At 36.4% G+C, this 20,013-nt stretch overlaps 1 protein-coding gene across 1 annotated transcript in view; it reads right to left on the minus strand.

Moving 5' to 3' along the window:
• The window catches only part of CFTR (CF transmembrane conductance regulator), a 163,127-nt gene that overhangs the window by 52,920 nt on the left and 90,194 nt on the right, over positions 1 to 20,013 (minus strand). The window contains exons 17-21 of the mRNA XM_029924496.1: positions 14,245 to 14,282; positions 13,521 to 13,771; positions 9,276 to 9,355; positions 3,666 to 3,816; positions 2,275 to 2,502 (exon numbers count right to left, since the gene is read on the minus strand). Coding sequence (XP_029780356.1) covers positions 2,275 to 2,502; positions 3,666 to 3,816; positions 9,276 to 9,355; positions 13,521 to 13,771; positions 14,245 to 14,282 — 748 coding nt within the window. The remainder of the gene's footprint in view (positions 1 to 2,274; positions 2,503 to 3,665; positions 3,817 to 9,275; positions 9,356 to 13,520; positions 13,772 to 14,244; positions 14,283 to 20,013) is intronic.

The following is a 20,013-nucleotide window of genomic DNA, read 5'->3' on the forward strand; positions in this document are numbered from 1 at the left end:
TGTGTGTGTGTGTGTGTGTGTGTGTAGATAAATATTCATTTCTGTAAGAGTGATTGAATATTAGGAAAGAGTTGCCCGTTCTTAAAAAAAAATGTTTCAGATATTGAAGGAGCTTCTAGTGTTGGGTAAATGGCATGATTTTTTCTTTTACTGCTTCTCCGTAAGTAACAATACCTTCAAAAACTAGGATGGACAATGCAAAAACTCCTATGTCTGGATGAGCTCCTCCACAGAGAAGTCAAAAGCAGGAGACACATGTGTCTCAGCAGCATCTGCAAGATGTCTAGATATGTCTTCTGTCTTCGTGAGGAGGACTTTCTACGCTAATCAGATACTTTGGGCAAGAAAGTGGACTTAGAGTTTTATGAGGAAGTCAAAACTCATGGGTCTGCCATTACGAAGAGAGAAAAAAACTGTCTTTTATGTTTTTTTAAAAAATGACTTTTTCACCCAGGAAGAACAACACTTTAAAAACTTTAAATACTTTTAAAGCTTTAGATTATCAAGTCAGTTGAGAGTCAATCCTGGCATCTATACTTCAGGATAAAATTGTCACTGGTTTCTAAAATGGGGAGAAATAATTTGTCCTATTATTATGAATTTAAATTTCTTCTTCCAGGTTTCTTGTGACAGAAGACAAACCATAGATAGTAGGTATGTGCTTTTAATACTAAATCGTTTATTCTAAATAGATAGGATTTATAGGGGTCCAAAACATTACTCATTCTAAAGGCTAAGATACAAATAAGATAAAAATTTAATAATAACAATAATAAGATTTGGGGCTATTTACCATGAAACCAGGCACTATACTGTTTTGCACAAATTCCCACTTTTAATGCTCATGGGAAACAACAGGTAGTTACATTATTATGTATATTTACACATGAGGAAAATGAGGGTCTTGGAGAAACTAACTAATATGTACAAGTTACCACAGCTGAAGACCAGTAGAGGCTGGGCTGGTGTTAGCCATGTGGTTAACATTCACTCTAGCTGGGAATCAGATTTCACTGACAAATCCTGGACTAAGCTGATCTGTAAACGCTTTGATTACTAACCCCTACTATATCAGGACTTAATCAGATACTTAACCACTATTTTATAGCACATTACATATTAGTTTGAATTCATTGTTAACAGGTTCATTTCAGAGAGTCCTTCCCACTGCTCTAGCTGACAGAACAATGAATGTGGGGAACCCACTACCGTCACAGAGCCAAGAGGAGCCTGTTTTCTGTTCTCTCCAGTACTTTGTAACTAGACAGCGGCACTCTGCTGTTAACTCAAGGGGCCTAATGAAGAGACCATGGAAAGTCAATGTGCACGGAGCGATAGGAAAACCAGTCTTCAGAGAGAGAGAGAAATGGATGAAGCAGCCCCACAAAGGATTGGACACAAGCAGCATCTGGCCTCAAGAGGTGAGAGAAGAGTTGAGTCTCACTCTCCACACCCATTCTGCTTCCTTGGGAGGCCCAGGCCTCACATCCTGGGCTCCAAGAGGCGCCCTGACTCCAGCCTGCTCCTCATTTTGTCTGAGCAGGAGTCTGTTCTTGCAGCCAAACGAGCCCTCAGAGCGGGCAGTCGCTCTCAATCCGCATCCACTGTCACAGGTGTAAACCACTGCAAGACTTCTAGCTCAGTAACTCAACTTCTTAAACTAGAAGAACTCATTTGTCTACATAGATTTTCATTTTACTTACGGTGAGAGGTTTTCTGGTTCCCACCCAAAAATGTTAAAAATCAGGACACTTACATTTTTAAAAATATGGTACTTCTATCTAAGTTATTTCACTTCCATGGTAGTTTTTCATCTTGTAAAATTCACGTAAGGATAATGAATACACCAACTGGTGGTTGAAAAAAAATTTACCAGTGAGGGGGATTTTGTACGTGTGTATAAGTGGGGAAGTTTCTTTTCTCATATTCAGAGAGCTCTTGAATAAATGAGATCTATTAAGGTTGAAATCAGGATGCTTTACCAATATGAGAGTCAAAAGATGATATTTTTCTTCCAATCATAGATTTGTTATCTGACATTCTCAGTGTCTGTTTCTCCCAAACAGTAAAGCTGAGATAATACTATATACAGCTCTAATTGAAAGAAGTCATTTGTTCAATAATCGATGAATTTTTGGATTAATAAACTGTACCCCAAATCTATTTAAAGATACTTAAAATTTTTAACCAATAAGAATGTAGCATTTTGGAGTTGACAACATTTTAAATTAAATGGTCAGTTAAGAAGTTAAGAAGTTAACAAGCTCCTATTACCTGTTGTTAAAATGGAAATGAAGGTGACAGCGATGAAGAAGATGACAAAAATTATTTCCATTCTCATCTGGAACCAGCGCAGTGTTGATAGGTACAAGAACCAGTTGGCTGTATGTAAGTTCAGTGCTTTGTGAAACAAAGTTTCAAAGTAAGGCTGACGTCCAAAGGCCCGAAGTGTCCACAGTCCTTTTAAGCTTGTAACAAGATGAGTGAAAATTGGACTCCTCCCTGTGAAATATTCCCACAGAAAACAAGACAAATCATGTCAGTACATAATGCAAAATTCTTACTACCATGTACCTGAAAATGATTAGCTTCAAAGAGAATAATCATTGGTCAAGTGTCATTGGTTAGAGGTTTTTCATACTGGTACCATTCTTTGAACAGATGCAATTGTTATTTATTTATTTTTTTCAAAGAGAGAGAGAAAAAGAGAATTCACACATGCCTGCACACACACGTTGGGAAGGGTAGGGGAGGAGGGAGAGCGAGGGACGGAGGGAGAGAGAGAGAGAGAGAGAGAGTGAGTCTTATTCAGGCTCCATGCTCAGTGCAGAGCCTGACACAGGACACAGAACTCAATCTCAGGAGCCTGGGATCATGACCTTGAGCTGAAATCAAGTTGGACGCTTAAACTACTGAGCCACCCAGGTGATCCTGCTATCATTCTTTTAAAGGAATTACCCTCCTTTCCTGGTACCATGAACGGGAACTTAATAAAAATCAATGCCATTTTTTAATCATATTGCTTGACTGCCACTGGACATTTATTTTTTCTAGCTAATCCTAAATTAATCGTTGCTGAGAGAAAATGTTTTTCTTTCAAAACAATTTATTCAAGTTTATGTGACTTCATTTAGATATTAACCTTCAATAGAAACACACTGGGCACTTAACCCTGAAAAGGTGCTGGCGCTGAAGCTGTTATTGAAAAACATGCTTCCCAAATAGCTAGTACTCAGGGACACAAAAAAGGTAGACCCCAGGAGGAAAGGACGGGTGTCTGAAAACAAGCCAGATAGAAATATTTGGTCCAGCATGGTCTAGGAGCCCACACAAACCTTCAGTCATAGCAGCACTATCATTTTAAAGTTTAATTTATATAAGCAAATTATGAATGAATATCCTATACACCCTTCTAAGACTCTGTGTGCCTGCTTTAAAAACAAAATGAAGTCACTTGGTCATTAATAGACAAAAACAACTTACGTGTGCTTTGTAATTTACGGTTTCCTTTTACATATCCATACGTTTTTAAAACTCACTGTTACATAATCCAAGAGTTTAAAAGCAGCAAAAAATTTTTGGCAAAGTAGGTGAATAACAGAGAATCACAAACAGCTTTGTGGTCATTTTACACAACGGTGAGCGTTGTCCGTGCGGCATCCTACCTTCAGATTCCAGTTGTTTGAGTTGCTGCGAAGTGTGGAGGAAGTAGGCCCTCAAGATTACGAAGGCTGCTATCACCGGCACGGTCGCTAGGAAGATGTAGGGCTGTAAAACCGAGACCACTGCCACGGCTCCCACCACAATTAGCAACAACTGCAGGATCAGAGGGAACACGTGAGTAGACATTTTCATGTTGCAAAGTGCACAAGGTATGTCACAGATATATAGCTGAGGACGCTTTTCACACTCTGTTCTGTTCTTAACAAGGAGCGGTGTCTTCCTAGGAAGAAGCCAGCTACCTCACAGGAACATTTTTCATAAGTTCTAGCAAAATTCAAAAGTGTGGTCAGGTTGCCTAGAATAACATTTTGAAATTTTGAAAACACGATGTTCTTGGGTCTCAGGATACTCTCATTTCATGTATGCCTTAAACAGTTCTATGTTAAATAAATTTTAGAATATGAAATTTTTTCTGGTGTGGACTTCTTTTAAAATAATTTTTTATTCTGAAATAATTTTGGTATAAGTCTAAAATTTTAGAATTTATTTCATTTAGGCAATTTTTAAAAATTGGGCACTCACCTTAGAACCTTTTGAGTCACAAAGATCTGGTTTAAGTGAAGGCATGGTCATTTAGACAAGCTATTTAATTTTTTCTAAACATAGTTGGCTCATGTCTATGATTTTTAAAAATTAAATTTAATACATTTTACTCCCCTTCCCAACTTACTTATTCCCATTCCTTAAAATAATTGGAGATGACCTAATGTCTCACATAAGGATTTTGGGGATATGGCTGATTAGATTTTTAAAGCAGATATTTTTTTCCATCTCATATGTTGTTGAAATGAACTTTGTGTTTCAGTCAAGCCCAATGAGCAGAGGTATTTCTTCACGTTATCCCAAAAAACTGGAGCCCTAATGGCAGTATCAGAAACCAGCTGACCATATTGGTCTTCTTTGGAATCAAGTTATAGGCTTATATTTTATATTCCACATGATAGTAAATCTATACATTTTAAAAAAGAAAAATGTCTGCTAACATTTTCTCTACAATGACTCATTTGAATGAAGTATAAATAAAGTAATGTTACCACCAGGGTTAAAAGATAAACTTATTATAAAATCCATCTGATAATCAGTGAGGCAGTTCTCTACCAACTTCCATGAGTGACACATGCATTTTTCTAGCTGATCTTGTGAAATGTAGAACATTTTGGTAGATGGTAGTGGGTATAAGAGTGCAGCTAAGAGCTGCATAAATCTTCTTTGAACAGGTTGTTATTTTCAACTAAAACTTCAGATGCTATCTCAATGACACCTTTCCAAAGAAAATGCCTCTATGTTTCTGTCAACAATTCTGCCATACCAGCCCTTCACTCAACAAATACTCAGATAAATCTTTATTGTGCCAGACACCAGGCCAAGTACATATGATGACTCAGATCTAAGGAGAGTCTGATTCCATTCTTGCTCCACCAGGGCCGCCAGCACAGTCAGAAAGCCCCATGTGCCCTGATTACTACCTGACAAGCCTCCATCAATTTGTTGACTCTTAATTTGTTGTTGACAGATCTAAACAGCACTGTGTTCATTTGACTTGTGCTGTTTTTACCTTACAATTCCAATTTGGTGTTGTTGGATTTTAACATTAGTTGCAGAAAGTGATCACTTTGTTCTCATTATTGCTGATATGGAAGAGATTCTTAGGAATGAAAATGCAACTGTTACAATAGAATAGGTGGAACTGGGTAGTCAAACTAAGCAAGATATCACACTGGGTTAGAGAATAATGGAGAAGGTGGGTACAACTGGAAATTATGAAATATGTACAAGTAAGTGTTCAGCAACTAAAACATCCAGAATTGAGACATAAGTGAAAACAAGTCTAAGCATTGAGAAAAACAATCCTATTTGCTCCCTAAGAGGACACCTTTAGGTACTAAGGTCAGAAGCTAATAATTCGGGGGCACATGGGTGGCTCAGTTGGTTGAGCATCTGACTTCAGTTCGGGTCATGATCTCACAGTTTGTGGCTCGAGCCCCATATCGGGCTCTAGCTCAGAGTCTGGAAGCTGCTTCAGATTCTGTGTCTGTTTCTCTCTCTCTGCCCTTCCCCGTTCATGCTTTGTCTCTCTGTCTCTCAAAAATAAATAAATGTAAAAAAAAAGATTAAAAAAAAGAAGCTAATAATTTGGTGTGGTGTTCAAAACTAAAGGCACTGGTCTAATACAGTTGATATTTTCATTACACAAAGAAACCTTAAATTCTGTCCTAGTTTTTAATTCACAATGGATAGGCAATGAGTTATTTCAGACCAGGTGTTTTAGTGGGAGGGACAAGAAAATCAATAGACAGAATTCAAGACAAGATGAAAATATGAGCACAGATTTCTAATTTCCAATCATCCTTACACAAATTCCAAACTTCCTCAGGAAAGAAAAAATTCAGCAGTCTATAAAGACTGTAAGGCATCATCCATGTGTGGTCCTAGGAAGTACGCAGCACACTTTCAGCCCACTGAAAGCAGCTCAAAAACATTCCTGACACTGAAGAGCCCACAGCACTGCCTGTTAAACTAGAGCAGGTGAGTAAGAATGAAGGTCACTCTGAAGTCAGTAATAAGCAACTAAGTCAGTAAGTAAATAAATAAATACCTACTCAGAACTATGAAATGAACACCAGATTTGGAATTTAATTCATAAGTGAAATTTTAGTAAGGGATAAATGGGATTAATAAAATGAATAAGGGAAAAAAGATGTGAAAAACACGAAAGTAGGAAGACTCTGCGTGTAATCATATATTAGGACAAGAGGAAAAAAAATAAAAAATATCTTAGGGTTTTGAGGTTGAAAAGAATTTAGTATTTTAAAATATATAGGCTCTGTTTAATGAAAAAAAAATTCACCTAAACATGGAGATAAGTAGGATGTGAAGACACAGTCTTTCTCTGTTTCACAAATATATCTGGTCTAAAATGACTTGTTTCTCATCCATTGTGAATTCAAAACTAGGAAGGAAATTAAGGTATCTATGTGTAATGAGAAAATCAAGTATGTTAAACCAGTGCCTTTAGTTTTACACACAGTTCTAAATTATTAGCTCTAAGTTATTAGTTCTAAATTATTCTGACCTCAGTGTCTAAGAATGGCCTGAGCAGATTTGTCATGTAGAGTCCATTTCTACTATGCCAATCTGAAGCACAGATCTTGAGTACTGAAAGTGACCATCATCAGATTTGTCTACCTAATTTTACAGCTTAGAAACAGAATCCATATCTTCCATTTTTGTTATACAATGTTCCATTCCAGAAAGCAATTTGCCAGAACATTGTAAAATGTGAGGAATCAGAGTAAACATATATTAAAATTTTTTTAAAGGAAATGTACAGGTATGCCTTATCCCATCCAAAAATCTGTTCCTATAATGTTGTGACTTGAATAAATTTCTTTACTGTGAATATAATTAAGTATAACCAGAGGACCTCGCAATCTAGAGGATGTTTTATAAAAAATTGTAGTGAATGACTGATTAAAAAATTTTTTTTGAGAGAGAGCAAGCGTGAGTGGGGCAGAAAGAGAGAGAGAATCTCAAGCAGGCTCCATACCCAGCACAGAGCCCTACGCAGAACTCACTACCATGAGATCATGACCTGAGCCCAAATCAGGAGTCAGACACTTAATGAACTGAGCCCCCCAGGTACCCTTGAGTTTTTAATAGAATCAAAACTAATCAGATTTTTACGGCATTTGATTGTCGTATATTATGGTTCCTTAATGTGAGGCCCTCTTATAAATAAAATAGGAAAATTAAATAAATAAAAGAGCCTTGCCTAATTACTTGTGAAACCACCATAACTAAGGAACCTCCACATTAGAATATGAGTAGAAACTATTCATGTTGCCATAACAAAAAGGATTTGAGAGTCATCACATGTGTTTAAAAAGTGTTAATTTATAAAACAGGTATTTAAAAATTATTTCTACCAGAGGATTTCTGAAGTAAGCTTCATACTGATTTGGAAAATAATAAACTACAAAACTTAAAACAAAACAAAAAATTACCAAGGGCCAACATTTGTGAATGTTGCAATCGTGTCAAAATGCCATGTTCCAGATTGTACCTAGTAATATCATATTTGGGGCCAGTCATTTACACCCTCAGAACAAATACACAGCATTTAAAGAAAGACATGGGAAACACTCCTTCAAGTGCATGAACTCAAAGCACTGATTACAGAATTCCATCAGCTACTGCTGAGTTATATGCCTCAACATAGCAAAGGAAGGAAATCCACAATGCTAAAGTTCACATGGAACAGTTAAGGTGTTTAATTGTGCCAATCATTTCAGATGAGGCAAATTGACAATCTGGTTTTTCGACACCTGCCAATGTCAGTTGTGTACACACACATATGGTAGCCCTTATTTTGTTTTATAGGTCTTTCAAATAAAGTATTATTGTTGAGGGAGGAGGGGTGAAAAGGGTGGAAGGAGAGAGTGACTCATCCTAAAATGGGCTGCAATGTTCCAATTGTCTCTCTAAGGAGATCACTGAGATTGGCATTTGCTTGACCTAAGCCAGCCAGGAAGCTGTTTTCAAACCTGGTCCAATAGCCAAGGTCATTAACTCACAACACTTTTTAAGTCCTGCCACTTATGGAGTCCTAATGTGCATCCTCTAGGTCTAGGTCACCTTCATCTCCCTCTCTTCCTTTCTTCTCACTCTCACCTCCAGTCAATCACCTCACCCCTAAAACACATGCTCAGAGCCAGGTTCCTGCTCTGGTGGCCTCTTCGGATCTGTCACCCAGGGATAGTCCTCATGAGTCCCGGATTTGTCTTTCCCCCTCACCTGCTTGAAAATGTATCTGTATTTCTGTCCCTGTATTACTGTTCTTTTTTTCTTAATTTTTTACTTTATTTATCTTTTTAAATTTATTTTTGAGAGACAGACAGAGACAGCGCGAGCAAGGGAGGGTCAGAGAGAGAGGGAGACACAGAATCTGAAGCAGGCTCCAGGCTCTGTGCTGATATCTAGCACAGAGCCTGATGCGAGGCTTGAACCCACGAACTATGAGATCATGACCTGAGCCGAAGTCAGACGCTTAACCGACTGAGCCACCCAGGCGCCCCCCCGCCCATTACTGTTCTTACTGTGAGGTTGCTGGCTAGCTAATCTGGGCCAATGTGTTCTTGGATAAGATTGGTTGAAACTGTAGCCAATCAAGGAATAGACCTTCATTTTTCACATGGGCCCTTTGGAGGTAGGTGATTTCCATCAAGCAGTCATGCCAATGTCAGAATGTCACACTGTGGATAGTGATTTGGGGAAGGATGCTCTATTATTCCTTTCAAACCACTCCCAAGTAAACAGCTATTACATCTAAATGTGGAATTGCCTTAGATTTGGGTCAAATAAACAGGCTGACTTATCACTGAATTTACTAAATTTATGCCTATTTTGAAGACCTTTGATATTAAAAAAAATGTTATACAATAGACAGGACTTCAACCCTCAATCAAATGAAAAATAAAACTTACCTCTTTTTCTAGTAATGTTTAAAACTACAACAAATGTAAAGACACTTAATAATTCTTATTTATACAAACCTGGATGAAGTCAAATATGGTAAGAGGCAGAAGATCATCCAAAATTGCTATATCTTTGGAGAATCTATTAAGAATCCCACCTATAATACAAAAGAAGACAGATTCCTCAAAAAACAGTCATCTTAAAAAGACATATCAATATCTGATAAATTTGGATCATAGCAGAAGCATTCAGAACTCAAATAAGAATTAGCATGTAATAAGATAAATAAGGTCTTAGAAAATGTCAGTGTTGTACAAAGATTCTAAGCAACTGTATTCAGGTGACGGTCTCCTACTTTTAAACCTTTATAGAATACAGCTTGCTGTAAGATTCATTGTACTACTACCTTACACTTGCAAGCTTGAATCTAATGATTATTTACTGGATTTGCTATCATCATCCCCCCTGTATTCCGTAATGTATGACTCTCCATCTCCTCTGACTGGTATACCTTTCTGACACACCTCTGAAGAACCCATGGCTATTCTTAATTTGTCTGCCCATTATGTGAACCTCCTTTGCCATGTTTGCTCTTTCTACCTTCTTCACTGGCAATCTAAGCTTCAGCCTGTCTTCTGAATTCCAGACTCAAGTTTATAAATCTGATAATGTTTTCCTTCAATGAGAAAAAGTGATATAGAGAGTGTTTACTCTGTGTCAGGCATAGCGCTAGGCGCTGAGGTAACAGAGGTGAATAAGGTGTGCTCCTTGCCTTTAAGGAATTCATTGTCTAGCAGGAGTTAAAGATATAATTAGATAAAACAATACTGTATAAGGTGATACTGAATCTTATCATTCAAACTCCCCAACTAACTGCACAATAAAGTCCTAAATTCTTAGTTTAGTATTTAATATCTTCCATAATTTGGCCTTAAACCATCTAGCAAATATATGCTTCCTTTACTTGAGCATTTTGTTTTATCCAAATTGGTCTACTCTATATGCTCTCCACTCCACTCTCCTACCTGCCTGCCTTTTCCATATAGTTCCCTCTGCCTGAAAACATTTCCCCTCATCTCTACTTATCAAAATCTATGCCTCCTTCCTGGCCCCATGCAAATGTCTCTCCTACAAGGAGGCATCAATGTTTCACCAGCTCAAGTGAATCCCTTTCTGTTCTGGACATACCTAATACCTTTCATATATTCTGTCAGCACCTCTGTGTTGTAATGACTATATCCATATCTTATATCATAGTCACTTGCATTCATGTCTTCCCTCTATTTCTTGATTGTAAATTGCTAGAGGTCAATGGGACCATGCCACACTTCGTTTGTATCCCTCATAGGCCTCAGCAAAAAGTCTTCTATGTAGGAATTATGAATGCATTTTTATTGACTTAAGCCACTATCTCTAGCCTTTATCAATAATGTATTCTTTAGCATACTTAAGTAAACATATTTGCATACCTTTCCATAACAAAAGAATTGGGGAAAAAAAGTCTATGGATTTATATCGTTTAGAAAATGAAAGTTCACTTTGGTGAAAAGAATATCATTCCGGTGTTTATTACATTTCAAATGGTAGTGCTCTGTCAAAGTTATCAATTCACATTTTCATCTATTCAACATAGTCCACTGAGCACCTATTATGTGTCCATGCATCTTAAGGTTGTTTAAATAGTGACATAGAAAATTTGGGTAAGGAGTCAAAATCAAGGTCAATATACAATTGCAGGAGGGCACATATGGGGAAAATTGAAGTACACATACAAGGCACAGAAGCATTGGTTGTTGCCAAGTTTAGCAGAGAACATTTAGGCAAAATAACAAACATAAGTCAGTTGAACAAATGAACAAATAAACCATAAGTCAGTTATAGTATTGGTTTTTAAAAGAAAGCATAATCCTTGCATAGAGAAGTTGGGGGAGGACAGAGGTGGAAAAAGAACATCAAGATATTGTAAGATCATCTTGTTACTCCTTATTTATGCATCCTATTCTCAGGAGCATAAATAAGGAAGAATGCAAAAACAGATGCTTGGTATCATCCTACAAAGTGCAATAAAGTTTGGAAAATAAGACAAATTAGAAAATGAAATGAAATACCATGTGATTTCACTCATGTGTAGAATTTAAAAGATAAAACAAACTAACATGGGGGGAGAAAGAGAGACAAACCAAGAAACAGACTCTTAACTACAGAAAACAAACTGATGGTACAAGAGGGGAGGTGGGAAGGATGGGTTAAATGGGTAACGGGCATTACGGAGGGCTCTTCCTAGGATGAGCACTGGGTGTTGTATGTAAGTGATGAATCACTAAATTCAACACCTAAAACTAATGTTACACTGTTGTTAACTAGCTGGAATTTAAATAAAAAACTTGAAAGTAAAAAAGAAAATGAAATGAATGAGGGGTGCCGGGCTGGCTCAAGTCCGTGGAGTGTGCAACTCTTGATCTCCAGGTTGTAGGTTCAAGCCCACTTTGGGTGTAGAGATTACTGAAAAATAATCAAATTTTTAAAAAAAGAAAATGAGGAGCATCTGGATGGCTCAGTTGGTTCAATGTCCAACTTTGGCTCAGGTCACAATCTCATGTGATCTCACGTGAGTTCAAGCCCCACATCAGGCTTTATGCTGGAGGGAGCTTGGAGCCTGTTTTGGATTCTCTCTCTCCCTCTCTCTCTCTCTGTCCCTCCCTAACTAACATTTTGTCTGTGTATGTGTCTCTCTCTCTCTCAAAATAAATAAACATTAAAAAAAGTCATTTAAAAAAAATAAAATGAAATGAATGGTAACCATTTAAATATGAGATTGAGAAGGTTCAAGACCAAGCATGAGCAGTGTATAAGTGAATGAGGAGCCCTGAAAAGATGTGAAAAGGAAAATGCACCTGGTGTGGTAACAACACCCACAAAACTGAACAACATTATAGACTTAACATTTATTTCTCTTTAGCTCTGTAGCAGGAAAGTAGCTTCCCTGGTTCAATTCTCATAATGATCCTCTTAGATAATTATCCTTTTCCCCACTTCACATTGCAGATGCAAAACTAGAAGAGCAATATGCCCGTGTTTATCACTCTTAACGGGGCCAATTTCCATTACATCTTACCGTCCAATTCTGACTGCTGGAAACTGGGGCAAACTTCCTACCTTCTCTGGGTCTCAGTTTTTTACATGAAAAGGTGAAATAAAGTCAAGGTAATTTGACATTCCCTTTTACTTCTAAACTTTCTTAGCCCTAAAACAGGATAATGATGAATATACGCAAATGATCAAGGCTTTAGTGACACACAAAGACTTCAGAATAAATAGAAAGATCTCCTTGAATACTGATGCTGACATTTTGTTACCCAGAAAAAGTGATGGATATTTCTTATCTTGAGATCTTTAGATAGAAATCACTCTAAAAATCTCAATCTTGGAACCTGTTATTTGCTTTGTAATTAACTATTTCTATGTCTACCTCCTGTCCCTTGTCTGTGAGTTTTTCCAAGTCAAAAACTGTGTCTTTTTCATCTTTTCATGCTAACCTCTGGCTTAGTGCCACACAAAGTAAGTTCTCCATAACCTTTCATATTTACCTTTTTTTATGAGAAAATTTAAGTTTTATCCTCTTAGTAAATTTCAGTTATATAATACAGTGTTTCCAATCACAGTCACCATGTTATATACACTAGCTCCTCAGACCTTATTCATCTTACAACTGAAAGCTTGTGCCCTTTTACCAACCTCTGTAATAGTACAAAAATATTTTATAAATACATTTGGGATTTATTCCTCTCCTCTCCCTTCCCTCTCCCCGGCCCCCTCACATGCCACCACACACACACCCAAACAAACCCAAAACCTTGGAACAAATTTATTTGATCACCTTTGAACAGTTATATAAAACTAGATTATTCTACCCCCACCAAAAGACTTCATCAGTGAAAGAATTATATATATTCCTTGGTCACTTCAAATCTGCTTGCCTTTTAAACAATATTATATACACTGGCAACAAGATACCTGAAAAAGGGCTAAAGCAAATACCCAAATAGAGAAGGACAACCAACCCAGAAAGGCCCGTTTCTGTTGCTACACTCTCATCAGCATCACGATCTAACAAACTAAGCTACTCTAATCAGCTAAGACAGAAACATGAAGAGTAGCAACATCTGATAGCCTCCAATATCTAAGAAATATACATGCTAGTCATAAGGAAGTTTAACAAAGGGCAGATGTCTCCATCAAAAGTCAACGCTACAAAACCAATGAAATCATAGGACCTTTTGTTTGTGGGTCAGCAGTTTCATTTTGTATACCTAGTAAAATACCTGCTTTCAATGTGTTGAGGGTTGACATAGGTGCTTGAAGAACAGAATGTAACATTTTGTGGTGTAAAATTTTCGACACTGTGATTAGAGTATGCACCAGTGGTAAACCTCTGAAGAGTCCCAGAGCAAGCAAAGTGTCAGCTACTCCCACATAAATATAAAAAACATAATATGTGCTGGTATTGGTGAAGATCACTGCATAACTGCCATTTATCCTGTTTGTACTATTCCCTTTGTCTTGAGAAGGCATTCTGCAAAGCAAAAAGAAATTGTTATTTGGCAACCAAACTTTCCTGCTGGATTTCCAATACACGTAAACAAAACTGAACTTGAGCCTGAAGAAGCACAACATATTCATTAGCATAAGTTATGCCTTTAATTAATCTCAAGGACTTACTATTGCAGTGAAGTAGTCAATTTTTTCACCATTGAAACAGATACTTTTGATTGTTATTACACAGTCAGAAAAAATACCAAATGTAAAATGCTGTTTTCAGTATTTCTTTGCATTTTATGGAAACTAAACACAACTAAATCCCTTAGGAAATGACAAACAGCTGCAGAAACTGCACATGCTCACAATTTTAAACAAGATAACTTAATTTTCCATTTCTATAATACTATGGGGAAAGTGAACTTTTATTCATTATTCAATATTCTTTAATAAGATCCAAATAATCAATAGAAGCAAAATATAATCTGCAATAGGACATGGAATACTCACTCTCTAAGTAGCCACAACAAAACCAAAGAAACAGCCACCTGGAATAAAACAATACACACTTGATATTTTCCCAACATCTCTACCTAGTCCTCCCAGACCCACCACTAATTCCACCATGACCAACAGCAAAATACACACAATTTCATTTTCCTTTCCTTTTCTTTCCTGGGTCCAGCAGCTGCAATAATTGTTCTAAAACCCACCCTTTGTAGTGAGAACATGTTAAGTTAGTGGAATTAAAAATTTACTGTATTAAGTACTTTGCCATTTCTCTCCCTCATTCAACAGAAACTATTCATTAAGTCTCACAGGAAAGCTAAATTTACTGTTAAATGTTGTAAATAATAAACTTAGTTTCTTATAAAGAGACTAATATCTGTTCACTGGCATATAATTTATTTAGTTAGTTGTTATAAATAATTTCATTTATTGTGCAATGGATAAGAGACTAATTCCTATAAAACTAATTAATTATTGGAAATGATGAAATTAACATTTATGAAAATTAGTTAAGTCTCAACACTGCATCCAAAATATATAAAAAACTTATAAAACTCAACAAAAACCTAATAATCCAATTTTAAAATGGGCAGAAGACACAAACAGACATACAGATGGCCCACAGACACATGAAAAGATGTCATCATCACTTATTATTAAAGAAATGTAAATCAAAACTATGATGAGATAGTCACCTGTCAGAATGGCCAAAATCAACAACAACACAAGACAACAGTGCTGGTGAGAATGTGGAGAAAAAGAAACCTTCATGCACTGCTGGGTGGAAAGCAAACTCGTGCAGCCACTGCGGAGGGCAGTAGGGAGGTTCCTGAGAAAGTGAAACACTGAACTACCCTACAATTTAGCAAGTGCACTATTAGGTAATTACCCAAAGAATACAAAAGCACTAATTCAAAGGATACATGGACCCCTATGTTTATAGCAGCATTATTTACAATAGCCAAGATATGAAAGCAGCCCAAGTATCCATCAATTGATGAATGGATAAAATGAGATGCGGTATATATATGTGTGTGTGTGTGTTTATGCCTTTAATTAATCTATATTATATATTAAAGTTATGCCTTTAATTAATCTATATTATATATTAAATATAAATCTATTCAATTAATCCTATAATTAATTAATTATATATGTGTGTATATATATATATATACAATGGAATATTATTTATCCATCAAAATAAATAAAATCTTTTCATTTGCAATGACATGGATGGAGCTACAGAGTATGATGCTAAGCGAAGTAAGTCAGAGAAAGACAAATACCATATGATTTCACTCCTATGTGGAATTAAAGAAACAAAATAAATGAGCCAAGGAGAAAAAAGAGGGAGAGAAATAAACCAAAAAACAAACTCGTAACTATAGAGAACAAACTGATAGTTACCAGAGGGGAGGTTGGTGGGGAGATGGATAAAATAGGTGATGGAGATTAAGGAGTGCACTTGTGATGAGCCCAAAAGAAGGTCTCTTTAGAGCCTCCAGAAAGGTCTCAAAAGGTACAAAATTCAGTTTATAAAGACAAAACAGAGGCACCTGGGTGGCTCAGTTGGTTAAGCGTCCAACTCCTGATTTTGGTTCAGGTCATGATCTCAAGGTCCATGAGTTTGAGCCCCACGTTGGGCTCTGTGCTGGCAGCATGGAGCCTGCTTGGGATTCTCTGTCTCCCTCTCTCCCTCCCCCTCCCTCAAATGTTCCCTCACTCTCTCAAAAATAAATAAATAAATAAATAAATAAATAAAATTTATTAAAAGATAAAACATATACTTCAGGATTTTTTTAAAGTTTATTTATTTATTTAGAGAGAGAAGCAGAGAGAAGGAGAGACAGAATCCCAAGCAGGCTCTGCACTGTCAGCGTGGAGCTAAATGATGGGGCTCAAACTTATGAACCATGAGCTCATGACCTGAGTCTAAACCAAGAGTCAGACGCTTAACCAACTGAGCCACCCGGGTGCCTTTTAAAACTTTTAAAAAATGTTTATTTATTTTTGAGAGAGAGTGTGTGAGCAGGAAGGGGCAGAGAGAGACAGAGACACAGAATCCAAAGCAAACTCTAGGCTCTGAGCGGTCAGTACAGAGCCCGATGGGGGGTATACACTTCAGGTTATAACACACACTATTGGTACTACTCAGGCCTTCTCAAGTGGAAGCTTTGTCTATAGGCTAAATAACCTATACCATAACTGAAAAAATAAAAATTTTTAGCCACAGTGATATTTTTAGTTATTTTGATATTTAAGAGATCTGCACTCAGTTCTAATTCAATTTGGTATTCAATTCTCCTAAACCCTGTGGAGAGACAATCTTGTGTTAATGTCATCACAATCGTAATACTAGAAATGACTATAATTATAAAATTATTCCAATAATAACTTTAACAAAGAATCCAACAGAAAAAAACCCAAGAAACTGTGAGTAAAATAATTTGAAAATGAACACAACATAAAAATAAATAGGAAGAAAATACGCTTGGTATAAGAAATCTACAAGTATTTTTTCATACTTGATTTATCTTAAGTATTTAGTACTGTATAAAAATTTATAAAGAACATTTGGCATTAACTATAAAATTACATTATGAAGTTCTGTATTTTAAAGAGGTGTATAAATTTTAGTTAAATCTATGTATCAGGAGCATAATAATGAAAAATCTAATGGTATTCACAATTTCCTACTTTTTTCATTGTGCACACAACCTCCATGCACTGTGTTAGTAAAAAAGAAAAAAATTATTCTTGTTTCCTTGCAATTTAAGAAAATTCAAAATGAGAACTAATGCAATAATCCGGCTATTTCAAAAGTGTTCCAGTACAAATGCTTTCTGAAAACTAATCAAATTACTCAAGAACCTAGATAAGGGTATATTTCTGAGTCATTCCTTGATTATTATAGTTCCCCTTTGTTCCCATTAAAGGAATGTCAATGTTGCTGGCAATGTCAACATTCTCAGGTAAGAATAAATTCCAGAAACAAATATTTTATCATATTTACTAATGAACAATAACCAAAGCAGTTTTCCAAAGAACTAATCTCATCCATGTAGTATATAAAATTGTTTCCTTGCTTTAGTGACTAGAAACCACTAGTGGATAGAGACACAGAACTACCAACCCAAACTACTCCTGTTGACTGGAGCAAAACCATGTCCACGGATTTGACATAATGACATTAGTACAAATATTTGGGGCATATGGCAACTACTGATTAAGCAATTCTAATATTTCATTTCTAAAATATTTTAGTTATAAAGTTTATGTGGTTTATGATAGGGTGAGGGCCCTGGATCCTTAAAAGGGAAAAGCGAAAAGTGTTTTTTTTTATTTTTCAGAGTTTTAGGGTACCTCGGTGGCTCAGCTGGTTAAGCATCCAACTTCAGCTCAGATCACGGTCTCACAGTTCGTGGGTTCAAGCCTCACATCGGACTCTGCTGACAGTTCAAAACCTGGAGCTTATTTTGGATTCTGGGTCTCCCTCTCTTTCTCCCCTCCCCCACCTGCACTCTCTCTCTCTCTCTTACTCTTTCTCTCTCAAAAAAAAATAAATTAAAAATGTTAAGAAAAAAACAAAAAAATAAAATTCAGGGTTTTAAACTTCATTCCATATCACATAGAAAACAGGACAGTCTAAATAAGCCCTGTCCAAAGGAATTTCCTATAATAAAAAAATGTTCTCTATCCACATTGTTCAATATCATTGCCACTTGTCATAGGGGGCAGCTGATCACTGCAAATGTGGCTAGTGTGACTGAGGAACTGAATTTTAAATTTTATTTTAGTCTACTTAATTTTATTTCATTTACATGGTCATACATTGCTGGTGGCTACTGTATTGGCAATGCATGCATAGATTATAATAACTAGTAGTTAGTTATATGAGGGTGTACACAGAGTGTTTATCACATAGCCATATTGGGTGTCTCAAATCTGATGATGGCATTCTCTAAGGACAGCTCCATGAATGACCAAGATGACAGTTCATGAACTGTGTAAATGATCCCAAGATGAAAAAGAAGTAGCCAGTATTTAGAAAATGTCAGAATCTAAATTATGTAGATAATTAGTCTACAGGATTAAAAAACACCACAGAGTATAAGGGTAGAATCTTATAATACATACAAATGGAAAAAGAAGCCAAATGCCTATATTTGAGAGACTTATTTAATAAATGAATTAGTAAACATCTCAGGAGACATGATATATAAAGGTTGATTTTGTGTGTAGCAAAACCCTAACAGTATGGTTTCAAAAATAAGATGCAATGTTGAGCAAGAGCCAGGATGCATTCAGCACCTGTGAGGAACCCCACCATAACATAATATGGCCAGATACAAGCCTAATTTTTCACAACTAAAGAAAGTAAGTGTGAAAGGGAAGAAAATTGCCAACGGCAATGTAATAAGGCCAGGTATATAAAAGGCTAAAAACTGTGAATTTGACCAAAGTATAATTCTAACATTCTACATGAAGAATTCCTGGATATTTCACTGCAGAATATCTACAGAGGTCTTTAAATATGATGGAAGGTTCTCAATACTCTGGATGTTGAGCCTAATTAATAATGACAATCCTCTCCAGTCAGCACAGATGTCCCTGCCTGCCCTCATGTCCCCAAACAATACATTTTTCTTATAGCAGACAGAGCGATCTTTAAAACATAAAAAAAGACCATATTGTATCCTGGCTAAAGCCTTTCAAAGATTTCTTATTGCATTTAAAATAAAACCCAAGCTCTTTACTATAGCCAGTGGTCCCACAAATCTCATTCTTGTCTACTTTTCCAATATCACCACTTGTTACTCCCTTCCCTCTCCCACCCCCTCTCACTCCCCAGCTATGGACCTCCTCTTAGTGTTCATCATTTACCAAACTCTTCCACCCTTTGCATTTGCTCCAGTCTCTACATGTCTGACTCCTCCCTCACCACTATTTATTTCCTTTCTGGTACTTATTACATTCTGTCATTATTTCCATCCAAACACATTTATCATCTATCTCCTCCCTCAGAATGTGCTTCGTAAGAGCAGGAAAGAGCCATTTATTCTCTACCATGTGTATCCTCAGTGCCCAGTATAATACTGGTAAACAGTAGGCATTCAATAAATCTGTATTTTACAAATGAAGGAATGGATGGAGGACAGTTAAATAAAAACACACAAATATCAACAGAGAGAAAGTTATATAACAATTATACAGAAAACACATTTGAAAAAGCAGATGACATGTCATTTTGTGTAGGGTAAAGTAAAAGCTGAAATAATTCGTTCTATAAGTTTTTACGTACACAGAACTCAGAGCTACCTCCTAAGTCATAAAATGAGATCTGTGTGTAAATGAATACCTATTAAAATACTGCTGGTATTTTGAGTTTTTACCAATGGAGCACAACATGAGAAGTGTTCTGTTAACATTATAAACATAAGTGCATTCGTGTATTCCACCTGTATGTTCCATTTTGTTCTTCACTACACACTTATACACACAGAATTATGCCTGACATAATGAAAGAACTCCAAATATATGTCTTAAATGAGTAAATGGCTGAATGGCAGGCAGTAATAGTAAAGTGACACCTTATCATGACTTAATACACAGATTTCAATTTTTCACAGATCAAATCATGCCCTAAAACACATACTCATAAGGAAAGCTGCCTTAAAAGGATAATTATTAATCATTTACAGAAGTATTATGAAAGTATATTTCATGTCCATTTTACTAGGAATATAAATCCAGCCAGGGCTTCCT

The sequence above is a fragment of the Suricata suricatta genome, chromosome 2 (assembly GCF_006229205.1).
Source record: "Suricata suricatta isolate VVHF042 chromosome 2, meerkat_22Aug2017_6uvM2_HiC, whole genome shotgun sequence".
Taxonomy (NCBI): domain Eukaryota; kingdom Metazoa; phylum Chordata; class Mammalia; order Carnivora; family Herpestidae; genus Suricata; species Suricata suricatta.